Here is a 24,752-nt window from a genome sequence, read left to right on the forward strand (position 1 = left end):
TTCCTGCAGCTCTGGCATTAGCTGATAGCTCTCTGCCACTTCCTTGCCCGGATGGCTTGTATTCTGTTCTTTAGACGGTTGTGGTTTACAGGAACATAAAAACCTGACCGGGAAAATTCTTCTTGGGGAACTTTAACATCAAAACTGATGCATTTTTCAAAAATAAAGTTTAAAAGTTGGTTTTGATTTAAAATGTACCTAAATCTTCAAGCTGGCTTTTTGCCATAAAATAATTTTGGTTTTTAAAATATGAATATGTTCCAATTCCTGTGTCAACCCTTTAAAAATTGTCTTTACCTGTTTACTATTGTTCAGAATGAACAGTGGAGTGTGCGTAGGAGAGAATGGGATTCACTTCTTTCATATGATAAAAATTTGTAAGAATTTTGGATGTTGTTTTGGTTTTCTATTGTGTCTTTCCACAAAACAATTAAAATATGATGTGAATTTATATTAAAAATTAACATAATTTTAGATGTGAGCTACTGATAATTATTTTCATTGGGGTTCTACTCATGTTTTAACTGCTTCACCCCACCAGACTCTCCAGATACTCTAAAAGTTCCATTTCTAAAACTCTGGATGACTTCTTCTTCCCCCATCTCTACCCCACAAAAGTTACACAATATATAGATATCAAAATATCAAAAACTTACTATATTTTCCCCAAATCTGCTTCTTCTCTGTCCTGGTAAGGAAACTAAAAGAGGGTCCTGTCCTCTACATTTCCATAGCACCCTGCTTATAGCCCTGTCTATTGAGACCTGGATATGGTGGGCATGCCTATGGTCCCAGCTTACTTGGGAGGCTGAGCAGGAGGATGGTTTGAACTCAAGAATTCAGGGCCTACCTGGGCAAAGTACTGAGACTGCATCTCTTTCTCTCTCTCTCTCTCTCTCTCTCTCTCTCTCTCTCTCTTTTTTAATTTTTTAGTTGTAGTTGGACACAATACCTTTATTTTATTTATTTTTATGTGGTGCTGAGGACTGAACCCAGGGCCTCATGCATGCTAGTCAAGCTCTCTACTGCTGAGCCACAACCCCAGCCTTTGAAGTTATATTTCATGGTGCTTATTTGTTCTGCTTTACCATCGATAAGCTATAAGAGAACCACAGAAAGGGGCAGGGGTATATTTTCTTTTCAGCCCCCAAACCTAGAAGACTGACTGACCTGCAGTCATTTATTTAATAAATACTAATTGATTGAACAGACTCTTGCATTTTCTCAAATTGGTGGCAAGTTCTGGACCATCTACTGATCTACTTGTCTAAGCCAGATTGCCCCTAGGTAACTCCTTCTCCCGTGACCCTTTCTGTCCCTAAGTCTTACTAACTTCATCAGCTTGAAATTAATTGAATATTTTCTCCACTTCATTTTTATCCACTTTGCCTTTATAATGTTCCAATTGTCTTTTGCCTGGACACTTGCTATGGATAGCCTCCTAGGTTTTTACACTCCTATCTAACTTCACCTCTGTTGCAAGAGAAGTCCAATTAAAATGGAGACTTGACTGGCCACTCTTCTGCTTAAGAACAGTCAATGCCCATTCAACTAAAGAACAAATCCCAGTTTCTTATTACACATAAAGTTTTTCCTTCATGTTGGTCTCTGCTAAACTCTATAAGTTCCTTTCCTTTTATATTCTACCCAAACTTTGCACCCAGAATCACCAAATTCTAGGTACTTCTTAAATATAGAAGCTATATAGTGGGTGGTGATAAGGTTATAGGGGCTGGTGGGAGCTATGGTTTAAGTAATCATGTCCCCTCTAAAATTAATGTTGTGGGCTGGGGATGTAGCTCAGTAGTAGCATGTTTGCCTAGTATGCATGAGGCCCTGGGTTTAATTCCCAGTAGTGTTAAACAGATAAATGAACAAATAAAATAGGTAAAATAAAATACTTGTTGAAACTTAATCCCCAGTACATCATATTGAGGTGTGGGGCCTTTAAGTGGTTAGTAGGTTACAAGGAACCCTCACTTTGTAAAAGAACTTGAAGGAGTAAGTTCAGCCATTTTTGTTGTTCCTTCCCTTCCACCAGGTGAGGACATAGAACTTATTTCCCTCTAGAAGAAACAGAGTTCAAGACACCATCTTGGAGGCAGAGACAGCAATCCTAACAGCCACTGAATGCTGGTGCCTTGATCTTGTGCTTAGCCTCTAAAACTGTGAGAAATACATTTCTGTTTTTTAATAAATTACCCAGTCTGTGATATTTCTGTAGCAGCAAAACAGACTAAAACAGTGGGTAAGGACAGCACAATTTTCAGCAATTTTTCAAAAGTGACAATATGGAGATTAGTCATTGTTAAAATCATATAACATATATATGAGCAATATAAGAGCATATAGAATTCTTGACAAAATTATCAAGGCATTCGGGATACAGGGTACCTAACACAAGAAGGAGGAAAAAGGAAGTCCTAGAATGACAGAAATAGACACATTGTTTAGAAAGGAGTAGCATAAAGTTATTTTTACAGGCTAGCTCCCCCAACCAATGGCAGTGTGTGCCTGCTGTCCAAATTCCTCCTAACATTGGAACCTTGAACTTCTGCCACTGCACATAGTACATCTCTAGATGTACTAGATTTGTGCTAACAGTAGCTTCCACCCCACCCTCATCCCCTTTTGACACAACCAATGCCTTTGTGTTTTTTCCAAGCACCAAATCACATATTGTCTTATCCTGATATATTTACCTGCCTACATAGTTTGGATTAAGAGCCCTTCCTCTGCTTCCATGGCACTGAATAATAATATATTGAGATTGTCTTTATATGTTTATTCTATATAGAACTAACCACTACTTTATATGTTTATTCTGTAAAACATAAGGATGTGATGTCAGGGACTGTGCTTTCTTCATCTTTGTAGTCCAAATATTTACAAGAGAGACAGGTGTCAGTTGGCCATTTAATAAATTCTTACTGGCTCAAAGAAAAGGCTATTCATTTTTTGCTCTTTGTTTGTGAATCTGTACCAGAGACCAGTTAGATTTCTGACTGGAATAAACAGAGAGCTGTAAACATGACTAAGACAGTCATTTATAAAAATACCTGATCATGAGTAAAGGAGGACTTGACATTGAGCCACTGAGGCTGTTCCTGTTGCTCTTCTGATATTTGGAATGACTGGATGAATCCTCCTTAAGCACATATCATATCGCAGATGTTTTTCCTATGTTCATATAGTCTCAAATCAAACAATAGTTCTGGGTGATGTTTCACATGGGCAATTTGTCAAGTGAAATACACCACCAGCTCTAGCAGTGAGGCAGAACCTAAAGTCAAATGATGTTTTAGCAAATGAGTTAGCAAATTTTGCAAAGCATTGGAACTAGACTTAGGAGAATTTTGTGTGACATGATTTTTTTTTTTTTTATTGTCTCAAGACAACTTTTATTATCTCATTACTTTGAAATTTTGGTCAGTCAATCCCCAAGTTACATTGACTAAATCCAGAAAGCATATGGATTCATTCAAATATTCAACTGATAATTCAACAATTCTTTGCTGAATTCTAATTTCATGTTAGGCACTCTGCTGAGTAATAGGTATACAGTGTGGAAAAGCAAATGTGATTTCTGTTATCGTGGCACTTGTGGTATGTTGAGAAAAATAAAATACAAAGGGAAATGCATAAAATATGAATAAAGACAATTTAACAGAAGTATCATTATTTTATTCCTACGTGTGGCTCCAAATGTAATCAACTAGAATATTCAAGTCCTGAACCTATTCCCATTCATCATACTCTCAAGTAATAATCTCACTGTTGAGATAATTGAGGCTACTGGGTACAGACACTCAAGTCTCCTACTATGGTCTTCAGAAGGTATCCATGTTTTATTCTCCATATCCTTATTCTACTGTTTCAAGAAATGTACTAGCTCCTTTCCAATATTCTAAATTTCAATCATTCAAGATTTCATGGAGGACTTGTGGCTTCAACTTTTGACTTGATCTATAACATGCTCACTATCTCCCATGGTAAAAAAAAAAAAAAAAANCCCTGCCCTCAGGGGCGAGCAGTTTACCTTATCACTTACCCTCAGTCGTTCCCTGTTCGAGCCACCAAATGCCGCGGTCTGGCTGGGCAAAATTCAGAAGCCACTTGTCAAAAGAAACGAACTTTATTTTTAGAACACACACACCAAACCACACAGCTCCTCATGAAAAACCTTCAGAGCCCAACTGCCACCACCGGCTTCCCACAAGCCTCTCCCCCTCCCCCACTCCTCCTGCTCTTGAGGATGATTGGCTGGGTCACATGGGCGGAGCCAAAAAAGTCCCCCAGTGAGCAGCTCCCGTGGTCTGAAAGGGCGGGGAAACAGCCCAATGAGCATCACTGCAGAGGAGCCAATCAGTTGGCAGCTAGAAGTTTACTCGGGCAGCTGTGAGCCAATCATCAGCTGGCAGCTGGAAGTTTTCTGGGGCCCCTTCGGCTGTGGCTCTCAACAAGAAAGCTCTTTCCCTTTCTATGGACTTGGACTTCAATGGATATAGGTTAAGACGGCTGTGGCCATTATGACACAGTGAGGAAAATCTTTCAGATACAAGAGCCAGAACAGGAAACAGTGAAAAGAGAGAACAACAACAACAGCCCCAAATCAGAAAACAAAAAAACTATACCTGATTTCATTATTTGAGACCCTACATCCAATCATACCTAATTACAAAAAATAATCTTGAACTTTACAGTTGAGTCAATAAATTCTCCTTTGAGTCAACCAGTTCGTAATCCTGTGGTTGTCATTTGCACAACAAAAAGGGCAATAATTTATATATCATCAAAATTTTCAATGGCCAGTATTTGGCAGAATGAATTATTTCTTTCTTCTATTATGTACTCTTTATCTGCCTTTACTCATATTTTAAATGATCCTTTCTTTAAACCCCTCTAGTGCTTTATACGTAGCATTAAATGGTAGAATTTCAGGGTTAGACTGGATAAAGGGTAAGGAAATTAATATGTACTGATATTCTCTGGAAAGGCACACTGCATATATATAAATGCTTGTTAAAAGTTCAGACACACGAAATTATGTTTAGAATTCCACATTACTGATTGAAATGCTTTTTTCTAACTTTTTAAAATTGTAGATGGACACATTTATTTTATTTATATATATGTGGTGCTGAGGATTGAACCCAAGGCCTCACACACGCCAGGTAAGTGCTCTACCACTGAGCCACAGCCACAGCCCAATTAAGATGCTTTTAAAAGAGATGTCATAGGAAGGAAAAATAGTTTTAAGTTTGGAACTGCATATTTTTGTTCCCATTCTGAATGTAAAAATTGAATATTAATGAGAAAATAAATGAAGGATTTTGCCACGAATGCCTCTTACTCTAGCTAAGAAAAAAAAGTAGAAAAAAATAGGAGAAATGTATTACTGCATTTTTATACTCACACACTTTCTGGAAAGCAATTAAATTTCCTTGCCACCTCAGTTTTTAGAAAGCAAAAGGTTAGAAAACACAATAAAATTGAACATAATTTCCAAAAAGTACTGGAAGTCATTGGACTGTGAGATATTTGAAATCATATCAAGAAGCAGGATTTATAGCCCTATGAGTTATGGAAAAGGAAATTGAATTGTGTTTTATTTTTAAAACACAACCACTAAAAAGATGTTTCCATAGTAACAAGGTCAATACCAGTGGCCATTACAGACCTTCCTCTTTTCTGATAGCGGGTTTAAAGATCTTTTTCAAATACCACTTTAAAGGCCCTATGAAAAAACTACAGCTTTTCTGATCATTCATCTGAACCAAAAATGAAGAAATCACACATGGTGTATTGAATTTCTCATGTTTTATGGATTATAAGCATTCATAGCTGCCATATTTTCAGAAAGATTCTTGCTTGACTAGCCAACCCCTGAACATGGGATTTAATTAGCCTGATCTTAAATAGGGACAAACAGAAGTTGTTTGCAGTAGTATTCAAACAGAAATAAAAGGTGGCACAATATTTAAAAACATACTCTTTTAATATCTAAACGTTGAGAGAGTTAAGTAAATAGCCCCTGTTATTAGAAAATTTCAAAGGTTCAGATTAAATATGATATCACTGCTAGAGGAAGATACCGTCCACATTTTGTTTATACTGCTGAATTTAAATAGCTCTTAGTACACAAAATCAATTTATTTAACACCACCAGGACGTGGACTCTGCTACCTGTTTTCTCTGTATCAAGTCACACTATTCATCTGATAGTCATTGTATAGCTTTATCATCTTCACTAAATGTGAGCCCTTGAGAGCAGATATATTTTACTTTGTGTTCATGATAGTACCTCACATTTCACTTATATATAAAAATACTGAGAAATAGTGGTGAATGAATTGTAAAAAATAATCATACAACAGCAACTAAGATAACACAAAATCTCTGGTTTAATGTTAGAAATGATGTGTCAGTTGATATACTCATGATTGTAATCTCTTTAAACCAAGAGCTTTTAATTCCTGTAAGCCGAGATCCTTGTTCACAGAATCTTTAACTGTTAAGTAATGAATTCAATTGCCTGTCCCTTAGGTCAGTTCTGTCAGAATCTCTGCAGGTGGGGCCTGGAAACAACAGATTTTAAAGCTATTCAGGGGATTCTAATACAAAGCCAGAGGTGGAAATCACTGATTTACACTCTGCTTCTGGGGCACAATTAAGGATTAATTTCTTCACTCCCTAATTTAGCTACTTCCCCCCCCCTTCAATTTTGCCTCAAAGTATTATGTATATCAAATATAGGGCTGGGCCTCAGTGGTAAGAGTGCTCACCTAGCATGTGTGAGCCCCTGGCTTCAATTCCCAGTACCAGAAGAAAAAAAAAAATCTAAATATATGTCTTCTTGTTGTAATATGATTTGTTCCTTAGAATAATTTTTAACAATAAAATGTTTCAATTACAATGGTTTGGTTTCATATAATTAAAATTTTAGCCAAATTATTATTTATTATATTCTGTTGAATGCTTTTTGTTGCTATAAATTTAGAGTTTGAAAAGCAGAGTTGAATACTGAACCAATATAATAGATACTAAATAAATATCAGTAGAATTGAATATATGCTTTTGAACTCTTATAGCTCTTATAGATTCCTTTCTTGGACCTGTAATGCCTTTTACCCCCTTATCTATCTAGAAAAATTCCATTTTATCTTTCAAAATTCCCAGATCATATTTTCTTCCTCCCAGAATCTCACCTGATCTCTTAAACACTCTCTCTCGGTGTTTCCTCTGCCCCTTTCATGGTTCTACTTGGTTACTTATCACGTATTTATTTATTTAGTTAGTTTTCCTTTTTTGCTTGTTTGTAAAATAAATCCCTTCTCCATAATTGACTGTGAACAGCTTGCATCAGGTACTGATTTATGCCTTTCTACTCTTTTTCTCTCAGAGAATGTTACAGTAACTGGAAACAACAGACACTCAATAGCATTTCATAATCTCTACTGTTAGAGACTGACTTGAATTCCCTCCAAATTCATGTCAAAGCTCTGACTCTGAGTGTGATGAAATTTGGAAAAGAGTACTTTGGAGGCAGTCAGGGTTAGATGTTGCCATGAGAGCTGGCCTTCATGATGGCATTAACCTCCTCATTAGCAGAGGCCACAGTGAACTTGTTCTTTCTCTCTGCTGTGTGAGAACAGAGAAGAGGAGGAAGACCCTCACCAGAATCCAAACTCACTGGATCTGATCTCTGACTTCTGCCCTCTGTTTAAGGAACTCATTCTATGGTGTTTTGTGATGGTCTGACCTAACTAACACAACTATGAATCAGGATTAAGTAATTTGAAGAGAAAATTAATATAAACATGACTGAGAGTTATACTTTCTTTAAGTTTTCTAGAAGATAGGCATTTTATTTTGTAAATCAAAGGCCGTATTAAATATAATTGGACTATATTTAATACTTTCTTCCAAATAAACTTGAGATTTAGTGTTGTTGTTTTTACATTTTTCTGGTATACTAAGAATTTCTTCATAAATACATACAGTTGAAATGAAGTAATTTGGCAGAGCAACAATCAGTCTAATTACCTTGTGGCCTGCATTATCAATTAGAGCTAGTCACCAGGTATTCTTTTCATTTTTTGTCATAGATACCACTCATTGAAGACTCAGTGCCCCTTGCACTGCTTCAGACATTATGTCTTAAATTTGTTTTACTTTGCCTGGTTTGGTGCAGACAGAATATTTAAGGTGTCATGAAAACTACCTAATGTATTATTTATTCATTCAATAAATATTTATTATGCATTGTAGAAATCCAACTCTGTTTAAAGACTACTTTAGTTGGTTTCATTCCAGCAAATTCTTGGGACTATAAATGTAAGTTACGTGGCCCTTACCTAGTGAACCTGTTCTATAAGTAAAGCATAAAAACTGTAGCTTAGGTTAGCAGTCACACACTTGAATTTCATGGATGAATAACATTTTTAACATTTGGGGAACTAATAGCAGTGTGCCAATATTTTACTTGACCAAATAATAACATTTAAAACAAATACCACTGCCAACTATCACCATTAGTTAACAAATGATGGAGAATTTATTTTTATTTTATTTTTATTTTTATTTTCTAGTACTAGGGATTGAACCCAGGGGTGCTTAACCACTGAGCCACACCCCCATCCCTTTTTATTTTGAGACAGTCTCACTAAGTTACTTAGAGCCTTGCTAAGTTGCTGAGGCTGGCCTCAAACCTGTACTCCTCCTGCTTCAGCCATCCAAGTCACTGGGATTACAGATGTGTGCTGCCATGCCTCGCTGATGGAGCATTTTAACACAAAATAATTAAAGAACATAACCTTAGAAGAGAATAAAAGGCAGTCTTGAAAGTGACTACATTTAACTTAATAGGGTAAAACACTATATTCTTTATTCTCATTTTGGCTTAGACTGCCAAAACTTTGTTAAAAATAAATCCATATCTACTTTGTTCCCGTTTTCCATCATTCAAAACCCCCCTTTCTTATTCAAATTCTTAGGACTGGTCACTAAAATCTTCAGTAAATTTGTTTTAATCCCTTCAGTCTTGTAGGGTTCAACTGAATAATGCATGTTTACTTGCCTATACTTATTTTCTGTTAGTTTTTCAAACACTAAAGATAAATGGTGTTTTTGATTAAATTTATTTCTATATTTTCTTCATGTTTCTGATTATATTTCTGCATTGATAATATATCATTTAAACATCTATGTAAAGGCTATAAATCAAAGACTAACAAATGTAACAAGACTTACATGTGTGGACCCAATGAAATTGCCCTTGTCATTACAATTCCAAGAATTACAACTGTTAAAATTGTAGAAATAAAGGAGATCTGCAAAGAAAAATGTAAAGATTGTTAGTATAGCATACAGATTATTTATTTTTAAAATATTGCATCTTTTTCCTTTTTACTTGGGTAAACTAATGCACAGTTTCTTTTTTTTTTAAGTCTAATTCTTTAGTCATATTCTTATATGCTAGTGTTGTTAACCTCAGGCATGTAACTTCTTATCAAATCACAGTTTGGTCCCTCACCTCCAAATAGATATTCAAGTACTAAATATGACTATTGTTATAATTTTGCAACATGTCTTTAAACATTTTCAGTGGCTTTCTTCATAAAATATAAAATTGTACTTTTTTTTTCTTCTGTTTCTGGGTCTGTTCTGCTCCTTCGTTTTTGTCACTATTTTAACTGATTAAAATATCAACTGTTCTGTATGTATTTCTGTTTATTGAAACAAAACTGTAGATGTCTTAATAGGAGCTATTTGGTTTAAGGCTATATATTGTTTGCAATGGGTGCTGTTATTATTTGTCTTTCCCTTAAAGGACAGGTACTAGAGACCTTTAGGGACCCTATGGGTTTACAGGATAGAAACTCTATTGCCTCAAATCCACACTGCTAGATGGATAGACACACAAACAACATGAAAAAACAAGAGAACAAATTTCCCTACACAAACCAAAATGCTCCAATAATAGAATCCATTGACACTGCAGTAAAAGAAATGTCAGAGGTGTTTAGAATGTACATAGTTAAACTGATCTGCAATGTAAAGGATGATATAAGGAGTGAAATCAGAGATAAGATTAGGAGATGAAAGATCACTACAATAAAGAGATTCTAAAAAGAAATCAAGAATAAATCCTCAAAATGAAGGGGCAATAAACATCATTGGAGAAAAGATAGCCTATCCAAGAAATAGTGCTGGGAAAATTGGAAATCCACATGTAACAAAATGAAATTAAATCCCTATCTCTCACCCTGAACAAAACTCAACTCAAAGTAGATCAAAGACTTAGGCACTAGAACAGAGACCCTATGCCTAATAGAAGAAAAAATAGGCTCAAATCTTCATCGTGTCAGTTTAGGAACTGACTTCCTTAACAAGACTCCTAAAGAGTAAGAAGTAAAATCAAGAATCAATAAATGGGATGGATTCAAACTAAGAAGCTTCTTTTCAGCAAAAGAAACAATCAAGATCATGAAGAAAGAGCCTGCAGAATGGGAGAAAATCTTTACCACCTGCACCTCAGATAGAGCATTAATCTCCAGGATATATAAAGAACTCAAAAAACTTAACACCCTCCCCCCACAAAAAAAATAACCCAATCAATAAATGGGCTAAGGAACTGAACAAACACTTCACAAAAGAAGAAATGCAGTTGATCAACAAACACATGAAAAATTGTTCAATATCTCTAGCAATTAGAGAAGTGCAAATCAAAACTACTCTAAGATTTCATCTCACTCCAGGCAGAATGGCAATTATCAAGAATACAAGCAAGAAACAATAAGTGTTGGCAAGGATGTCGGGGGGAAAGGTATACTCACACAAATTGGTGCAACCATTATGGAAGGCAGTATAAAGATTCCTCAAAAAACTTGAAATGAAATCACAATTTGACCCAGCTATTCCACTCCTTGATTTATACTCAAAGGACTTAAAATCAGCATAGTACAGTGACATAGCCATGTCAATGTTTATAGCAGCTCAACTCACAATAACTGAACTATGAAACCAATCTAGGTGTCCTTCAACAGATGAATGGGCAAGGAAAATGTGGTTTATATACACAATGAATTATTATATCAGCCTTAAAGAAGAATGAAATTGTGCCATTTACGGGTAAATAGATGGAACTGGAGAATGTCATGCTAAGTGAAATAAGCCAATCCCAAAGATCAAAAAGCCAAATGTTTTCTTTGATATGTGGATGTTAATATAAAACAAGGGGAAAGGGTAGGGAAGCATAGAGATACTTTGGATTAGACAGAGGAGAGTAAAGGGAAGGGAGGGGGCATAGGAATAGGAAGGATAGTAGAATGTATTGGACATTATTGTCCTATGTGCATATATGTTACATAACCGGTATAACTCTACACCATGTACAACCAGAAGAATATTCCATTTATGTATGATGTGTCAAAATGCATTCTACTGTCATGGCTAACTAATTTGTACAAATAAAAAATAACATATAGCTCACATATTGAAATAATATTTTGGATGTATTGGGATAAATAAAATATTAAAATTTTAAAAAGGAGGGAAATGTTCAAATATTAATAATAGAATAAATATCAGTAGCTTTATTTTCATGAGGACTTTGATTTCTGTTTTTGGATAATATTTCTGTCTACACTGAACATGTAAAATGAAAAACAGTTCCATCATTCAGAAAATTCATACACACACACACACACACACACAAATCCCATTTTGGTACTCTTATTTATTTCTGAATGACTGTTAAAGATGGAAGATATGTTGGAAAGAATATTTTTTTCTCTTATTGGTGCATTATAGTTGTATACAATGGTGGGATTCTTTGTTAAATATTTGTACATCCACACAATGTAACCAATATAACAACATAATTTGGCCAATATCATTCCCTTGCAGTTCCAGAATACTCTTGAATACTGTCTCTACCCTCACTTTTAAGTGGAAAGAGAGAATTCATCACTGGGTATATAATAGCAAACCTCACTTTGAAAAGTAAAATTCAATCAATTGTTGGAATCGTCGAAATAGAATATAAAAGTATCATATAAATAGTCCTTTAAAATATTCTTCATCAGAATGCATGGAATCATGGAGACAGCACCAATGGTATTTTCGGCAAAATATAAGTATTCCTTGAGAGTGAGGGTATAAAATACAGTCAGAAAGTCTAGTTTACGCAAATGAGCTTATGTGATGAGTAGAATAATTAGGTGCTTGGCTTCCCTAGAAAGAGTTCAGTATTTATCTTTAGCAATAAGAATAAAACATTGGCCAAATTCTCAACAAGTGATGAATCAACACATTGACATTTAAATTTACTGAATGGAAAAAGGCATAAAAGACATTATAATCTACAAATAAAAATATTTTGTGCCATTGAATGATTCATCCTTAGTACTAGGTTAATTTATTTTATTTTAAAATTTTAGCTAATACATGGAAACATAAAAGCTGTATGTATTAATGGGGTACAACACAATGTATAATATATCCATATATTGCATAATGTTTAAATCAGGTTAAACATAATTACCTCTTCAACCATTTCTCATTTCTTTGTGATGCTTAGTTTAGTTTTGAATTGTTTAAACATGGAACACTTTCCCAATAATGGAAACTTGCTTTAAATATAGTTCTTTATATTTCTAAATTTAATACCTGTTGTCTGATACCACTTAGGGTATCTATTTTGAAAAAGAAACAGGAAGAATATATTTAGTTTACATTCATCAACTACTTAGCCATTGGTTCCCCCAAACAAGCTAATGATTCAACCAAGGTTTACTCTAGCATAATCACAAAAACACTATAACAAACTAAAAAGAGTACTGTAATTCAGAACTTTGCCAACTAGATGCTAGATCAACAAAATGAATGTTGGTAACAAGGTTCATTTCTACATCAATTTAATATGTAAAACTTACCTTTCCAAGCTTTGCTATATCTCGGTACAAGGACAAAGGCAGAGTAAAGGTTACCGTGGAAAGCACAATAATGAAGTGACGACCAATAAATACATTCTCAGGGTCAACTAAAATACAACAAATAATATTTAGTGTTTGGAGATACAAGTAGCACATTGGTCACACAACTAAATAGGCAAGCAGTTAATTATAAAAAAAAAATGACTGAAATAATATAAATTATCCCTAAATGAAAATGATTTTAAACATATGTAAAAATAGAAATAAATTACAAAAACAAAATAACTTATGGGTATACCTAGGCCTGAAATGAATTTATAAAATTTCATATTCATATTATTTTGGTAGTTCCCTAATCAGTTTCTCTGCTCTTCAAAGCAAATAGACTCATGGTCTCTGAATTATTCTTAATAACCATGATATGGTGAAAAGTTGAACAGGAAGTGGGATCCTGGTGTATGTTGTAAAGGTCTGCTTGTGAATACTGTAGCAACTTTTTTGTAACCATCTCACCCTGCAAATAATGATAATGTCCCTCTCTTGGGTGAAAGACACACTTGTCTTATGTATATCCATAAAATGGAAAGCCCCTACAGAGGCCAATTACTGATACAACTATAGATCTAGACAAATCTAAAACACACGTGCCAAGGAAAAGAAGCCAGTCTCAAAAGATACATGTTGTATGATGCCATTTACATGGCATTCTGAATAAAAGCCAGACAGGGAGAGAAACCAAGTCAGTAGTTGCCAGGGGCTGGAGATGAGGGCGCTTTTCACTAGAGGGAGTTGGGCAGAACTTTGGAGGGTGATGGAAAGGTTCTGTATTTTGTTGTAGCTGTGATTATATGACTATAAACATTTGTGAAAACTCACAGAATCTACCCTAAGAAAAGGATTAATTTTATTGCATTAAATTATAGTTTGATACAAATAATGGGGAAACTATTTTAGAAAAGATATAGTATAAATAGGATGTGAAAAATGTTACCACAGAGCTGTGATGTGAAACATAAGGAATTTAAAATGTAGACTATTCTAAGTATATGAAGAATAACAATATTTTTAATTGGCTAAATAAGAACTATGTATAAAAATAGATCAAAAATTAGGATCAACATTGGTCATGGGAACTGCAAGATATCTGAAGTAATCCAATCCTTCCACCTTCAAATATTTATTTATATATTATAATGAAACACATTAACTATATATAATCATATAAAATAAAGCAATTTAATTCTTCAGAAGTCTTATTTTCACTTACCTCCAGGAATTCTTTGAAAAACTTTGCTCAAAGTATCTCCAGCTATTATGTTATAACTTATCATAGCTAAAATATAATTAAAATAATAGTCATTAATAAACCACCACACATCTCATCTTGAATATTTTCAATGTAATCAGTTATTACTTTCCAAGAATTGACATAATCCTACCTTTTAAAATATATATTGTAATTACTAATATGAGCCACCATAAAAATAACTATTCAACAGATTTATGGTAGAATATCAATTTGCATTACAAAAAATTTTTCAATTTGCAAATAGATTTTCCTCAGAACACCTTTAAATAATGAGTTCTGGTAGTCATTTAAAATTTAAAATGCAATTTATCTTGGTACGAAAGTTCAGTTTCAAAACCTTTTTTCAGGAATACATGTACTGCTTAAAGTGAGGAATAATAATAGTAAATTTTGAAGGCACCAAAATATTCCTTCAATTGAAATTGTAAGACATTTGGAAGAAATACAATGTTGACCTTTTGTGGAAACATAAGCAGTTAGACATTTGGACAATAACTTTTGTGATAATGATTTAAAAAATGAAGTCTATTTGGGCATTGGTTTCTATTAACATTTTACCATTTAAGAAGTGCCAGGTAGGGGCTGAGGTTGTAGCTCAGTGGTACAGCACATGCCTGGCATGTGTGAGGCCCTGGGTTCGATCCCCAGCACCACATAAAAATAAATAAATAAATATAAAGGTATTGTGTCTATCTACAACCAAAAATAATTAAGAAAAAAAAAAGTAGTGCCTGGTAGGATTTTCACCATTGTCATAGAAATCTTAGATAGCATGTTTGTCTAGTACATCATTTTACAAATGCTTATGGTTTCACAACAAAGAAAAAAAATATACTGAGCCTTAGAAGAAATTTGTTATGTCTCTCATTCATTTCACTTTTAATTACAAAACATTCTATAGTTTTGCCAAATAAGAAAAGCCCAACCTTAACTAGATGAAAAACACTCAGAGAATTGACCAAAAGGACCAGAAAATAAGGAGAAAATTAGTGAAGATGTAAACATTTAATTTGGAAAATATTTCAACTGCTAATTTTCTTTAATGATTCTTAAATGACTATTAAAATGTTTTTATCCAGAAGTAACTATTTAATACAAATCATTGTAGTATTCATCTTCATAATCATCTTACCTATAAACGGATATAAAAACTGTAGAACAGAGAGGAGGAGATACCCCGGAAAACCAAAGGTTTTGTTAACCAAAGACTGGTAGCTGTCTGTTCCAGAAAGGGCCCCTCCTTTTATCAACAAAATAAGGGAAAAGTCTGTGGCAAAAAAAAATAACAATTAAACAAATGTCAAAATACTTTTGATAAAATTGGTTTTTTTTACTTATCACAGAGATAAAGGGAATTTTTTTTAAAAAAAGTTTAATGGTACAGCATTATCATGACTATATATATAATATTATATATATAATTACCTTTCATGAACTGTCATGTTTTTAGAGACATATTTTTTAATCAGGCTGCATATGCACTTAACATATCCAGACAGTGAACTGGATAGAAGAGGGATACAGACTGGAGTCAATGTGTCAGGATTCCATTTTACTTTTCCAACCAACAATGTAACCACTGTTACCAGAATGTGACAACTCTTCAAGCAACAGAACACAGGAACTTAAGAGTTTCATACATAGTCAATGTGTAAATATTGAGAATGGACGTGCTGTCGACATTTTAGAAAATAAATTTTAGGAGATTCAGAGTATTTGTTGTATAACAAAGTAACTTAATTTTTTATATATCGTGGTTAAGAATATTTTAAAAATTCACATTTTAGGAATTCCAGTTCCAATTTTAGAATCAAAGTTAAAAATAGAAATTACATTTAAAACTTACTTTCTCTATTTAACTTGATTGATTGATTTTATTTTATTTTTATTTTTTTTACTGAAGAACACTATAGCTTTATTGAGTACAAAGGCATGTACAAGGTGTGGTACTGATTCTTTATTTTATTTCCTTTTATTTTTTTGAGTCACTGGAGATTGAAACCAGGGTTGCTACATCACCAGTCTTTCTTGGTTTTTTTTGATTGTTTGTTTGTTTTGTGTGGGTTCTCATCTTGCTAAATTATCCAGGTGGTCCTTGAACATGCTATCCTTCTGCTTCTATTTCCTTAATAGCTGGGATTGCATGCATGGACCACCAGCATGGCCCCTGGCCTGGCACTCTTTTAATCTCTCTCTCTTATATTTCCATCATGGCAATTTCTTTTTATCTTCTAAGTAATTTGGAAAAGTATTAGAATACAAACTAGAAAATACAAATCACTGTGGTATGGTTTCCACCTTGATTTTCTCCCCATAATAGAAGCTTCTTTCCACAAGATCAACAGTTTCCAAGTTGATGAATATAATTTCTTTTCTCCTCCCCCAATCTACAATACCACTTGCTCTTTCTGACTTTTTCCCCTTTCTAGTTATCACTTCCCTTTAACTCATCCATCTTGCCTCAGTCTTTGTGACAGCACTTTCTCCTGGTTGTCCTCCTACCATTCTGGCATTTATACTGGTTTTCAACAGTTTTTTGACTCTGCTTCAAACCCTGTATCCCTGGGATTTTTGCTCATTCTTCAAGATGTCTTCCTGTGACCTTATCACATCCCTGGTTTCAATTTTCATGCACATGTTAGTAACACCTAAATTTGTGTTTCCAGTTCAGACCTTTCAAAACTCCACACTTCTATATCTAGCTGCCTAATACAAGTCTTACCTTCAAGATGTTATAGGCATCTCAATATTAAAAAGTCCAAATGCTAATCTGTGCATTTGTTCTGGAACTTGATTCCTCAACCATGCTTCTCCAATTGGTGAAAAATATCAACAGAAACTTGAGACTCCTCCTAAACTCTTCAGTATTCATTACTTGCTATATAACTTTGGTCCCCAAATCCAGTAACTGTTGTATCATAAATATTGACTAATATCTCCTCATTGTTAACCTCTAACCTCCTTTATTATAGAGCTTTGGCCTTACAATTTCTTTCCTGGTTTGCTGCAATGACCTCTTTACAGTTCTCCCATTCACCAAACTTGTCCCCAGTAAAATTTTGACAACCCCCCTCCCCCAAATGAATCTAACCATAGTTTAAATCTAATCAGTCTTCTACTTTAAACTCTCCAGGGATATCCACTAGTGCTTTGAATAAAAATAAAATTCTTTCATAGGCAGAAAAACCATGTGTATTTATCTGTGCAGCCCTTCTTGAGTCTTTGTAAAGCAAAGCAATATGCCCATCTTGAAGAATGATATAAGGATCATGGAGTTTAAATGTCTACCACAATGTCTGATATGTTAGAGAAGTGTTTTAGTTATTGTTTTTGCTGCTGTGACTAAAGGACCCAACCAAAATAACTGTAAAGGAGCAAAGACTTATTTAGGGGCTCACAGTTTGAGAGGTCTCAGTCCATAGACAGCCATATACATTCCTCGGGGCTCAAGGTGAGCCTGAACATCATGGTGGAAGAGTATGGCAGAGAAAGCAGTTCACATGATGATCGGAAAGCAGAGAGAGAGGTCTCCACTTGCCAGATACAAATGTATAGCCCAAAGCTACACCCCAATTCCAACCTTCTCCAGCCACACCCTACTACTTCAGTTACCACTCAGTTAATTTCTATCAGGGGATTAATTCACTGGGTGAAGGCTCTCACAACCCAATCATTTCTCCTCTGAATATTCTTACATTGTCTCAACTGTGGACTTTTGAGGGACATCTCACATTCAAGCCACAACAAGAGGCTAACTAAATTAATGAAAAATTGTGCTATTTTTCTTATTTTTAACAGGTTGCATATGGTGGTTGAAAAAAAATCATTGTGGGGGTTGAATATTAATGATAACAACTACAAAATAGTAGCCAATACTTTTAGAATGCTTTTCTGTAAGCCAGTCCTCTTCCCAAAGATTTGCATATTAACTCATTTAATCCTCACAATCATGCTAAATTGGTATTATTATTATTACAATTTGATAAATGAAAAAAGTGAGGCTTAGAAGTTTAGGTAAATTGCTGATTTCCCCATTGCTAGAAATGGAGGACTCAGGACTCAGGACGTGGTAGACTGGAATCAGAATCCATGCACTTAAATTAATATCCCAACTCTGTCACAAGTAACTGCAGACCTTGCATAAACCATTGTAATCTAGTGAAGTCACAATTTCTTCCTTCATAAAAGTAAGACATGAATACCTACCGAATGGAGACAGAAGGATTTAATATTGTGGTTTTATTATGTTCATCATAAAGCCAGTCCTCAGGAAATGGTAATGACTATCTTTATATGAGAGCAACCTCTCCAACTTCCTCTCTCCACTTAGGAACATCAACCCTACACTTTAGCCATACTGAATCACATTTCTATCTGCTTAGAATACCCATCCATTTTCTTTACTAACTTACATTTTTCCATAAACACTCAGTGGACATCTCCTCCTTCCCAGAATATGCTTATTCTATTGAGGCTATGTTAATCACCATGTATTTTCATGATGTGTTATAATTATGTGTTTTCTGTCTGTCTAATACATTACAACGTGAGCTCTTATAACAGCATGGATATTGTTCATCACTGCTCTACTGGGTGCAGTATCAATGCCCAGCACATTGGTGATCTGTATATGTCCGATAAAATTAACTAATTCAATATACTAGGGTTGCTAATTGTTTATCTATTTGATTCTCATTTAATGTGATAAATGACCTAGTAATGAGACTTTAAACTATCATTCAAGCCTAAAGCATATCGCAATTAATTCTATTTCCTTTACTGAAAACCAGGAATGACTTCACTGAAGAGTTAAATAATGCCTTGCAGGACAAAAGATAGGATTTTTCCAGGTAGAGAATAAAAGGAATGTCAGGCAGGAGGACTAGCATCAGGAAGGCAGTGTAAAAGCATATTTTACAGGTGGGGAATGAGATCGTCCAGAATTGCTAAAAGAGAAGGTCTGAATGTGACAGTATTAGTGACAGGTCATTAAGTAATTAGAAATGAGAGTAAAAATACAGTGACCAAATCATAAAGGAATCTAATTGCAATGATTTTTTGTTTTTGTTATTATTACAGAGTTGTGGAGAGTTTAAAATGGTGCAGTAGCAGATATGAGGCTGTTTTAGAAAGATAACTCTTAAGCAATAAGCAGGACCCATCAGAAAGTAGACAGACACTAGAAGCACAAAATACTGAATATCTACTTATTGGCCAAGGAAGAGAACCAATGAGGGTTTCAGTCACTGAGAGGAGGCAACCAATTTCACAGATGCTGTGAAGGTTCTGGGAAAAAACTGTATGTTTGAGATGAGAACGTTGAGAGTTTTTATAAAAGTTCAAAATGTATTGCTTAAAGTTAACAATTTTTAAGAATTAAGTCCACAGAATATAAATGCTTTTGTCTGCTTATAAAATACAGGCTATAAATATATTCCCTTAAAAGTTTAAGGTATTTCAAGTATCAATCACTATAATATTTTGATCCCCCTTTAAATACATTATAGGCACATTTAAAAATAAGCCATGAATGAATTAAAGTTGTTTAACAGGCAAATTTTCTTTTAAACCATTATGTATATATTCTAAGTGTAGATTTTGCTTTCAAAGCCCAAGAAACAAAGTGAATCATAACCTATTAATTATTTGGCTTTTGTGTAATAATCCTTTATAAAAAATTATTCAAGTATTTGAATCATGCAAGTACATGAATAAGTTGGTAATTTCCATGAGCTTCGTAATATGTGACTTTGCAAAGGACAACTCATAGTCATTGTCATGGGTTTATATGTATCATTATTTGAAAGTCACTTACATTATCATTTATTCATGTATCATATGATCCGATTTTAGTAAACTGTTCACTCTCCTTAAGTCCTGAATTCTCAGGTGATATATATTGCTTGGTTTTCTATCTACTGGCTGACAGTGTGTGTAAATGTTTATGGTGCACTTAAGTTATTGTATGCCTGGGGGGAAATTGTTTGTCAGTGCTGATTGACTGGGAAACAGGAAATTAAAAAAAAAATCTCTTGAATGAGTTTTTCTAGTGTGATACGTGCTTTAATAAATGCAATCCAAATTTTAAATGCCAGCAAATCTTAATGAGCACAAAATTGTGGGTCCCCTGCCACCAGGTAATGAGTTTTAAGCTACAAACTAAGAGCTGTAGAATTGGAAGCAGTTTAGGTCTTGGGGGTGGGTAGTGGGGAGAAGATGGTAGGGAGGAAAGTGGTCCAATAACTCTGCATCTTTGAATTTGCTATCTATTACATGCTTTACTGCCTCTCAGTTCAAGGAAAAATAGCAGTATTAGGGGCTGGCCTTGGGAGTCTGAGATTTTATAAAGGATGGAATCTTGGTCAGGGCTTCCAGATGCAAAGCTGAGACAGTGGTTTTGGGTCAAGAGCTCCAGGAGGATTGGAGTAGAAGGACAAGATAGAGAAGACAAATCTGCAAGGATGTGTCCCTGGTTGAGACCAGCGCACCCCAGCCCTGTGGTTGTAGAACTATGGAGCTCCTACCATGTCACATATTGGACTTTGTGGAGGTAAAAGGGGAGGCAGAGGCTGGCTTTTGGATTTCTGTCAGCTCTGGGCTGATGGCTATAGGACAGTAGTAGTTGGGGGTGTGGTGGGAGTCATAATCTCACAGGAAGGTGAAACTCTTGAGTCCCAGGCCCACACTGCAGACAGGGTACAGTGAGTTTTTTGTACTAGCTAGTAGTAGGATACTTGGTCACCACTCAAAGTGGTCACCACAGTAGTGATTATTACATGGGGTGTCTATTTAGAACAGCTGCCTTTTTCTCTCTGATCCTAAGGTGGAGGAAAGATGCTGTGTTTGTCAGAAGGTGAGCTGGTTGGATGACAGGCTGGGATAAAAACAACAGGAAGAGGAGATGATTATGAGTGATACAGCCTGCATTTAGATGGGGAGTGGCAAAACGGGGGCGTTAATGAACATGTTGCATGGAGAGGGGAGCAGAAGAGAAGGGATTTAGAAGCAACTTATTGCTGCATTTAAAGGCAGTGGCAAGCATTGAGCAGGGGTTGGGTGGAGGGGCAGTGGAGGTGGGGAACCCTGCTGGTTGAGCTCTGGGCTTCCAGGTGGACTGCACAAACACAGCTGATGGGGCTCTCATTCACAGGCACCTGCCCTCAAGTTTGGCTGCCTGAACTTTGAGAGCATCATCTTTTCTTAGCCTTAATCAACCTTTGAAATGACTTTCCCATCTATTGCTTTCTGGATGAAGTGACAGAGGCACATGAATAGGATTTAGGCTTGGTAATATATAATGTTCTTCTACTTCTTCTAATCTGTTTAAAGGATTAGGATGAAAAGTAAATCCCCTCAGACATAATGCTTAAATTCTTTAGGATCCTTTGATATGCTTCTTAATTAATAAGGAAATTCAATTGCAGAGTATTATTTTGTGTGTAAAGGAATCATTGCACAATTTAAGTTGCAGTAATAGGCAATTATATAGCATTTTTACCTGTAATATATGAAACCCAGAATAAAAGCAATATTCCCAAAGGAAACCCAGCTTGCTTCATTGAATAAGGCAATCCTGGAAAAACACAAACACCCCAACCCTCACATTAATAAGACATGTAGAAATACAGAAATTTCCCTAATTCCTGTATATAATGTTAAGTTAAATTTATATATTTATGACATAGTTGTAAGCAATATACAGTCCTAAAATTGAATGGTAGCGTATTAATACTTATTTCAGAAAAAATACTTTTAAGTTAGGGACATGTCAAGAGAGCAAATTTATGAGGTGATGAAATAAGAATTAAAAAAACAGAAAATGAAAAATAGATGCCAGTTCCCACAAATAATGTGGGTGAGGATGACATATTCCTGGAATATAATGGGTAGTAATGGCCCCAAACCCTTTCTTATATGGACAATAAGGAACAAAGCAGGATTATAGGATATTAAGAAAGACTCACCCTGGAATCAAAATGCAGCAACCATATAGGTAAAAGGGAAGAAAATGTGAATGCAGAAGTGTTTTTTATGAAGTTAAAGGAGATATATAAAATTATGTCTCATTTTTTGGAGAAAGTGAACCCTTTTAGATTATGAAAAATAAGATATTGAAAAGAAACATAATTTAAATGCTTATACCCAGATGTTTTATTTTCTGAAAAATATAATTTTAAAAGGCTGCTGAACATAATTAAGTAGTATTTTAAATGTTGCTGGCATAGGTTAACTTAAAGCATGCCCATCAACAATTAACTCTAGAACTCTGCTACACAGAACTGCCATACCTCCATGGTACAAGGAGGTAGAATTTTACATAAGTTTTTGCCCCTACTTTCTTCTGCTTTATCTCAGATACCTCCAAATCATGTATCATTTTAAGTAAATGTCCATATATGGATGAAAGTAAAATAAAGAAGCATATCAACTTCAACTTGTGAAAAAGGAAGAAAAGTAACTCAAGATAACAGATAAGCATAAAATTTTCAGTAGATTAACCTATTAAACCTTTGTAGTAAAAAGTTGTATTCTCGATGAATAATGCAGTTTGCATTATTTTGTTTTCTTTGCCTTTTCTGAAATGGAATGTTCTCAAACAATGAAAAGAATAATAAACACTGAAAATAATAACTGCTTTTGGTTACTTTAATACAATGCACTTTTTTTCAGAATTTTTTTCCTTGCCTCAAAAACATTGGGAAAATATGAACTGTTTCTTTATTTTAATTGATTATTTGGCTCCTCTGCTAAGAACAATGAACAAACTGTGTTATTGATTAAATGATATTTAAAATGAACACATCACAAGTTTGCACTTTAAAATCTAACATCATTTAGACAGATAAGGAAATATTGTATGGATTTAATTTTTCATGTTTTCACATTAAACTTTTCTACTTGTAATATTTAAAAAATAATATTTAAAAAAAGGTTTGAAGGTGATTTGAGTAATGGTTGACACTTCATGAATAAGAAAGAAGTTAATCAGACAATATAATCAATTGATCAGGCAGCCTATTAAAAAAGAAGAAAGAAAGAAAAAACCCAGGCTTGGTGGCATATGCCTATAATACTAGCAACTTCAGGGGCTAAGGCAGGAGGATTATAAGTTTGAGGCCAGTCTCAGCAATTTAGCAAGGTCTTAAAAAAAAAAAAAGAAGAAAGGAAGGAAGGAAGGAAGGAACAAAGAAAAAAATTAAAAGGGCTGTGCTGTGCTGGGTATGTAGCTCAGTGGTAAAGGGGCCCTGGGTTCAACCCACAGTACCCACAGTACCCAAAACAAACAACAAAGTTCAGCCCTTTTGCTTGTGCAACTCCACCATGTATGTGGAGAATGCTATCACCTGTGGAAAGAGTGTGAATCTCAACTCCATCCTCAGGATAAAATAGTTGGAGGCATATTTTTACAATGCGGGATAAAAATAAAGGAAGATTTTTATGGAAGAAAATTACAAATTTTCTTAGTTAACACTTTCTCCTTTAAAAAACAATCAATGAATACTAGCAGTATATTGAGTCTTAGATTCGATCTTTTTAATTTAAAACCCCAAACCAAACCAAACAGAACACAGAACACTTACCTATTATACCAGATCCTATAATCGAGTTGACAACATTAAAAACAGCAGCAGACTGACAAGATTTCCTTGTATGCTCGTGTTCAGAAACAAGGGTTTCTCTGTCGTCTAGATCTCTCTATTTTAATAGATTAAAACGGTGATTAAACAAATATTTACTAGCTTGAAAAATTGGAAAATATCAGACAAATATCCAATGCAAAATTCCACCATGATACTAGTAGTAATAAGTAATATGAAAAACTATAATAAACTAATTATGAGGACAATAACGTATAACGTTTAATAGTAATTCAACGGAGCTTTGCAAACAACTCCATCCTCAAGTGTCAGTTTGCAGCTGCCCCAGCTGGTCCTTGCAAATCCAGAGTACAAGTCTGTGGGGAGCCAGCAATGAGATTGTGTGAAATAAAGAGGTTATTGAAAAGTACTTTCCAAGGAAGAAAGTCAGATTAAGTCAGATTAAGGAGAATAGTTTTCTCCTGCAGAATTTTTCACTAAACTAAGACCCCAGATGAATGTAGCTGACCTGTTGCAGCATGAATGAAATCAGAAGAACTGGCTTCAGAGCTTGACCCAGTTGCCAGTTTTACCTGCAGCGGGATGAGGGGCGGCTGTCCCTGGTACCCCATTGCGCGGTGATCCTGAGCAAGTGGAAGGTTCTGGGGCTGTGCAGTAGGCTCTCGCCTGCCCAGCCTCCCCCACCACCTTGCATACACAGGAGGTACCCGCGCACCGGGAGGGGCTGGAGGGAGCCGGTTCGCTGGCTGCCCAGACTGTCTTCACCCACTGCTGTGTTATAGACCTGAACTCTGGGTCCTCACAGTCCCTGGCGGTTTCCCAGGGGAGTTTGCCCAGCCACAAGCACTCTCCTCCTGATAACCGGATGCTGCAGAAGTTTCTGACCTGGGCAGCCCTCTCCCCACC

General features: G+C 35.1%; 1 protein-coding gene across 3 annotated transcripts in view; it reads right to left on the bottom strand.

Moving 5' to 3' along the window:
• Positions 1-24,457, bottom strand: part of Slc38a11 (solute carrier family 38 member 11) — a 48,679-nt gene extending 24,222 nt beyond the window's left edge. Inside the window, exons 1-7 of one of the 3 annotated variants that reach the window (XM_015479260.1) lie at positions 24,419-24,457; positions 23,829-23,943; positions 21,746-21,820; positions 15,380-15,514; positions 14,206-14,271; positions 12,939-13,045; positions 9,253-9,332 (exon numbers count right to left, since the gene is read on the bottom strand). In XM_015479260.1, coding sequence (XP_015334746.1) covers positions 9,253-9,332; positions 12,939-13,045; positions 14,206-14,271; positions 15,380-15,514; positions 21,746-21,820; positions 23,829-23,943; positions 24,419-24,457 — 617 coding nt within the window. Of the gene's footprint in view, positions 1-9,252; positions 9,333-12,938; positions 13,046-14,205; positions 14,272-15,379; positions 15,515-21,745; positions 21,828-23,828; positions 23,944-24,418 lie in introns of those variants that run through there. The other 2 variants (XM_015479261.2, XM_015479262.2) reach the window with 2 other exon arrangements.
• Positions 24,458-24,752: the final 295 nt, after the last annotated feature.

Source organism: Marmota marmota, unplaced genomic scaffold (genome assembly GCF_001458135.2).
Source record: "Marmota marmota marmota unplaced genomic scaffold, marMar, whole genome shotgun sequence".
NCBI lineage: Eukaryota > Metazoa > Chordata > Mammalia > Rodentia > Sciuridae > Marmota > Marmota marmota.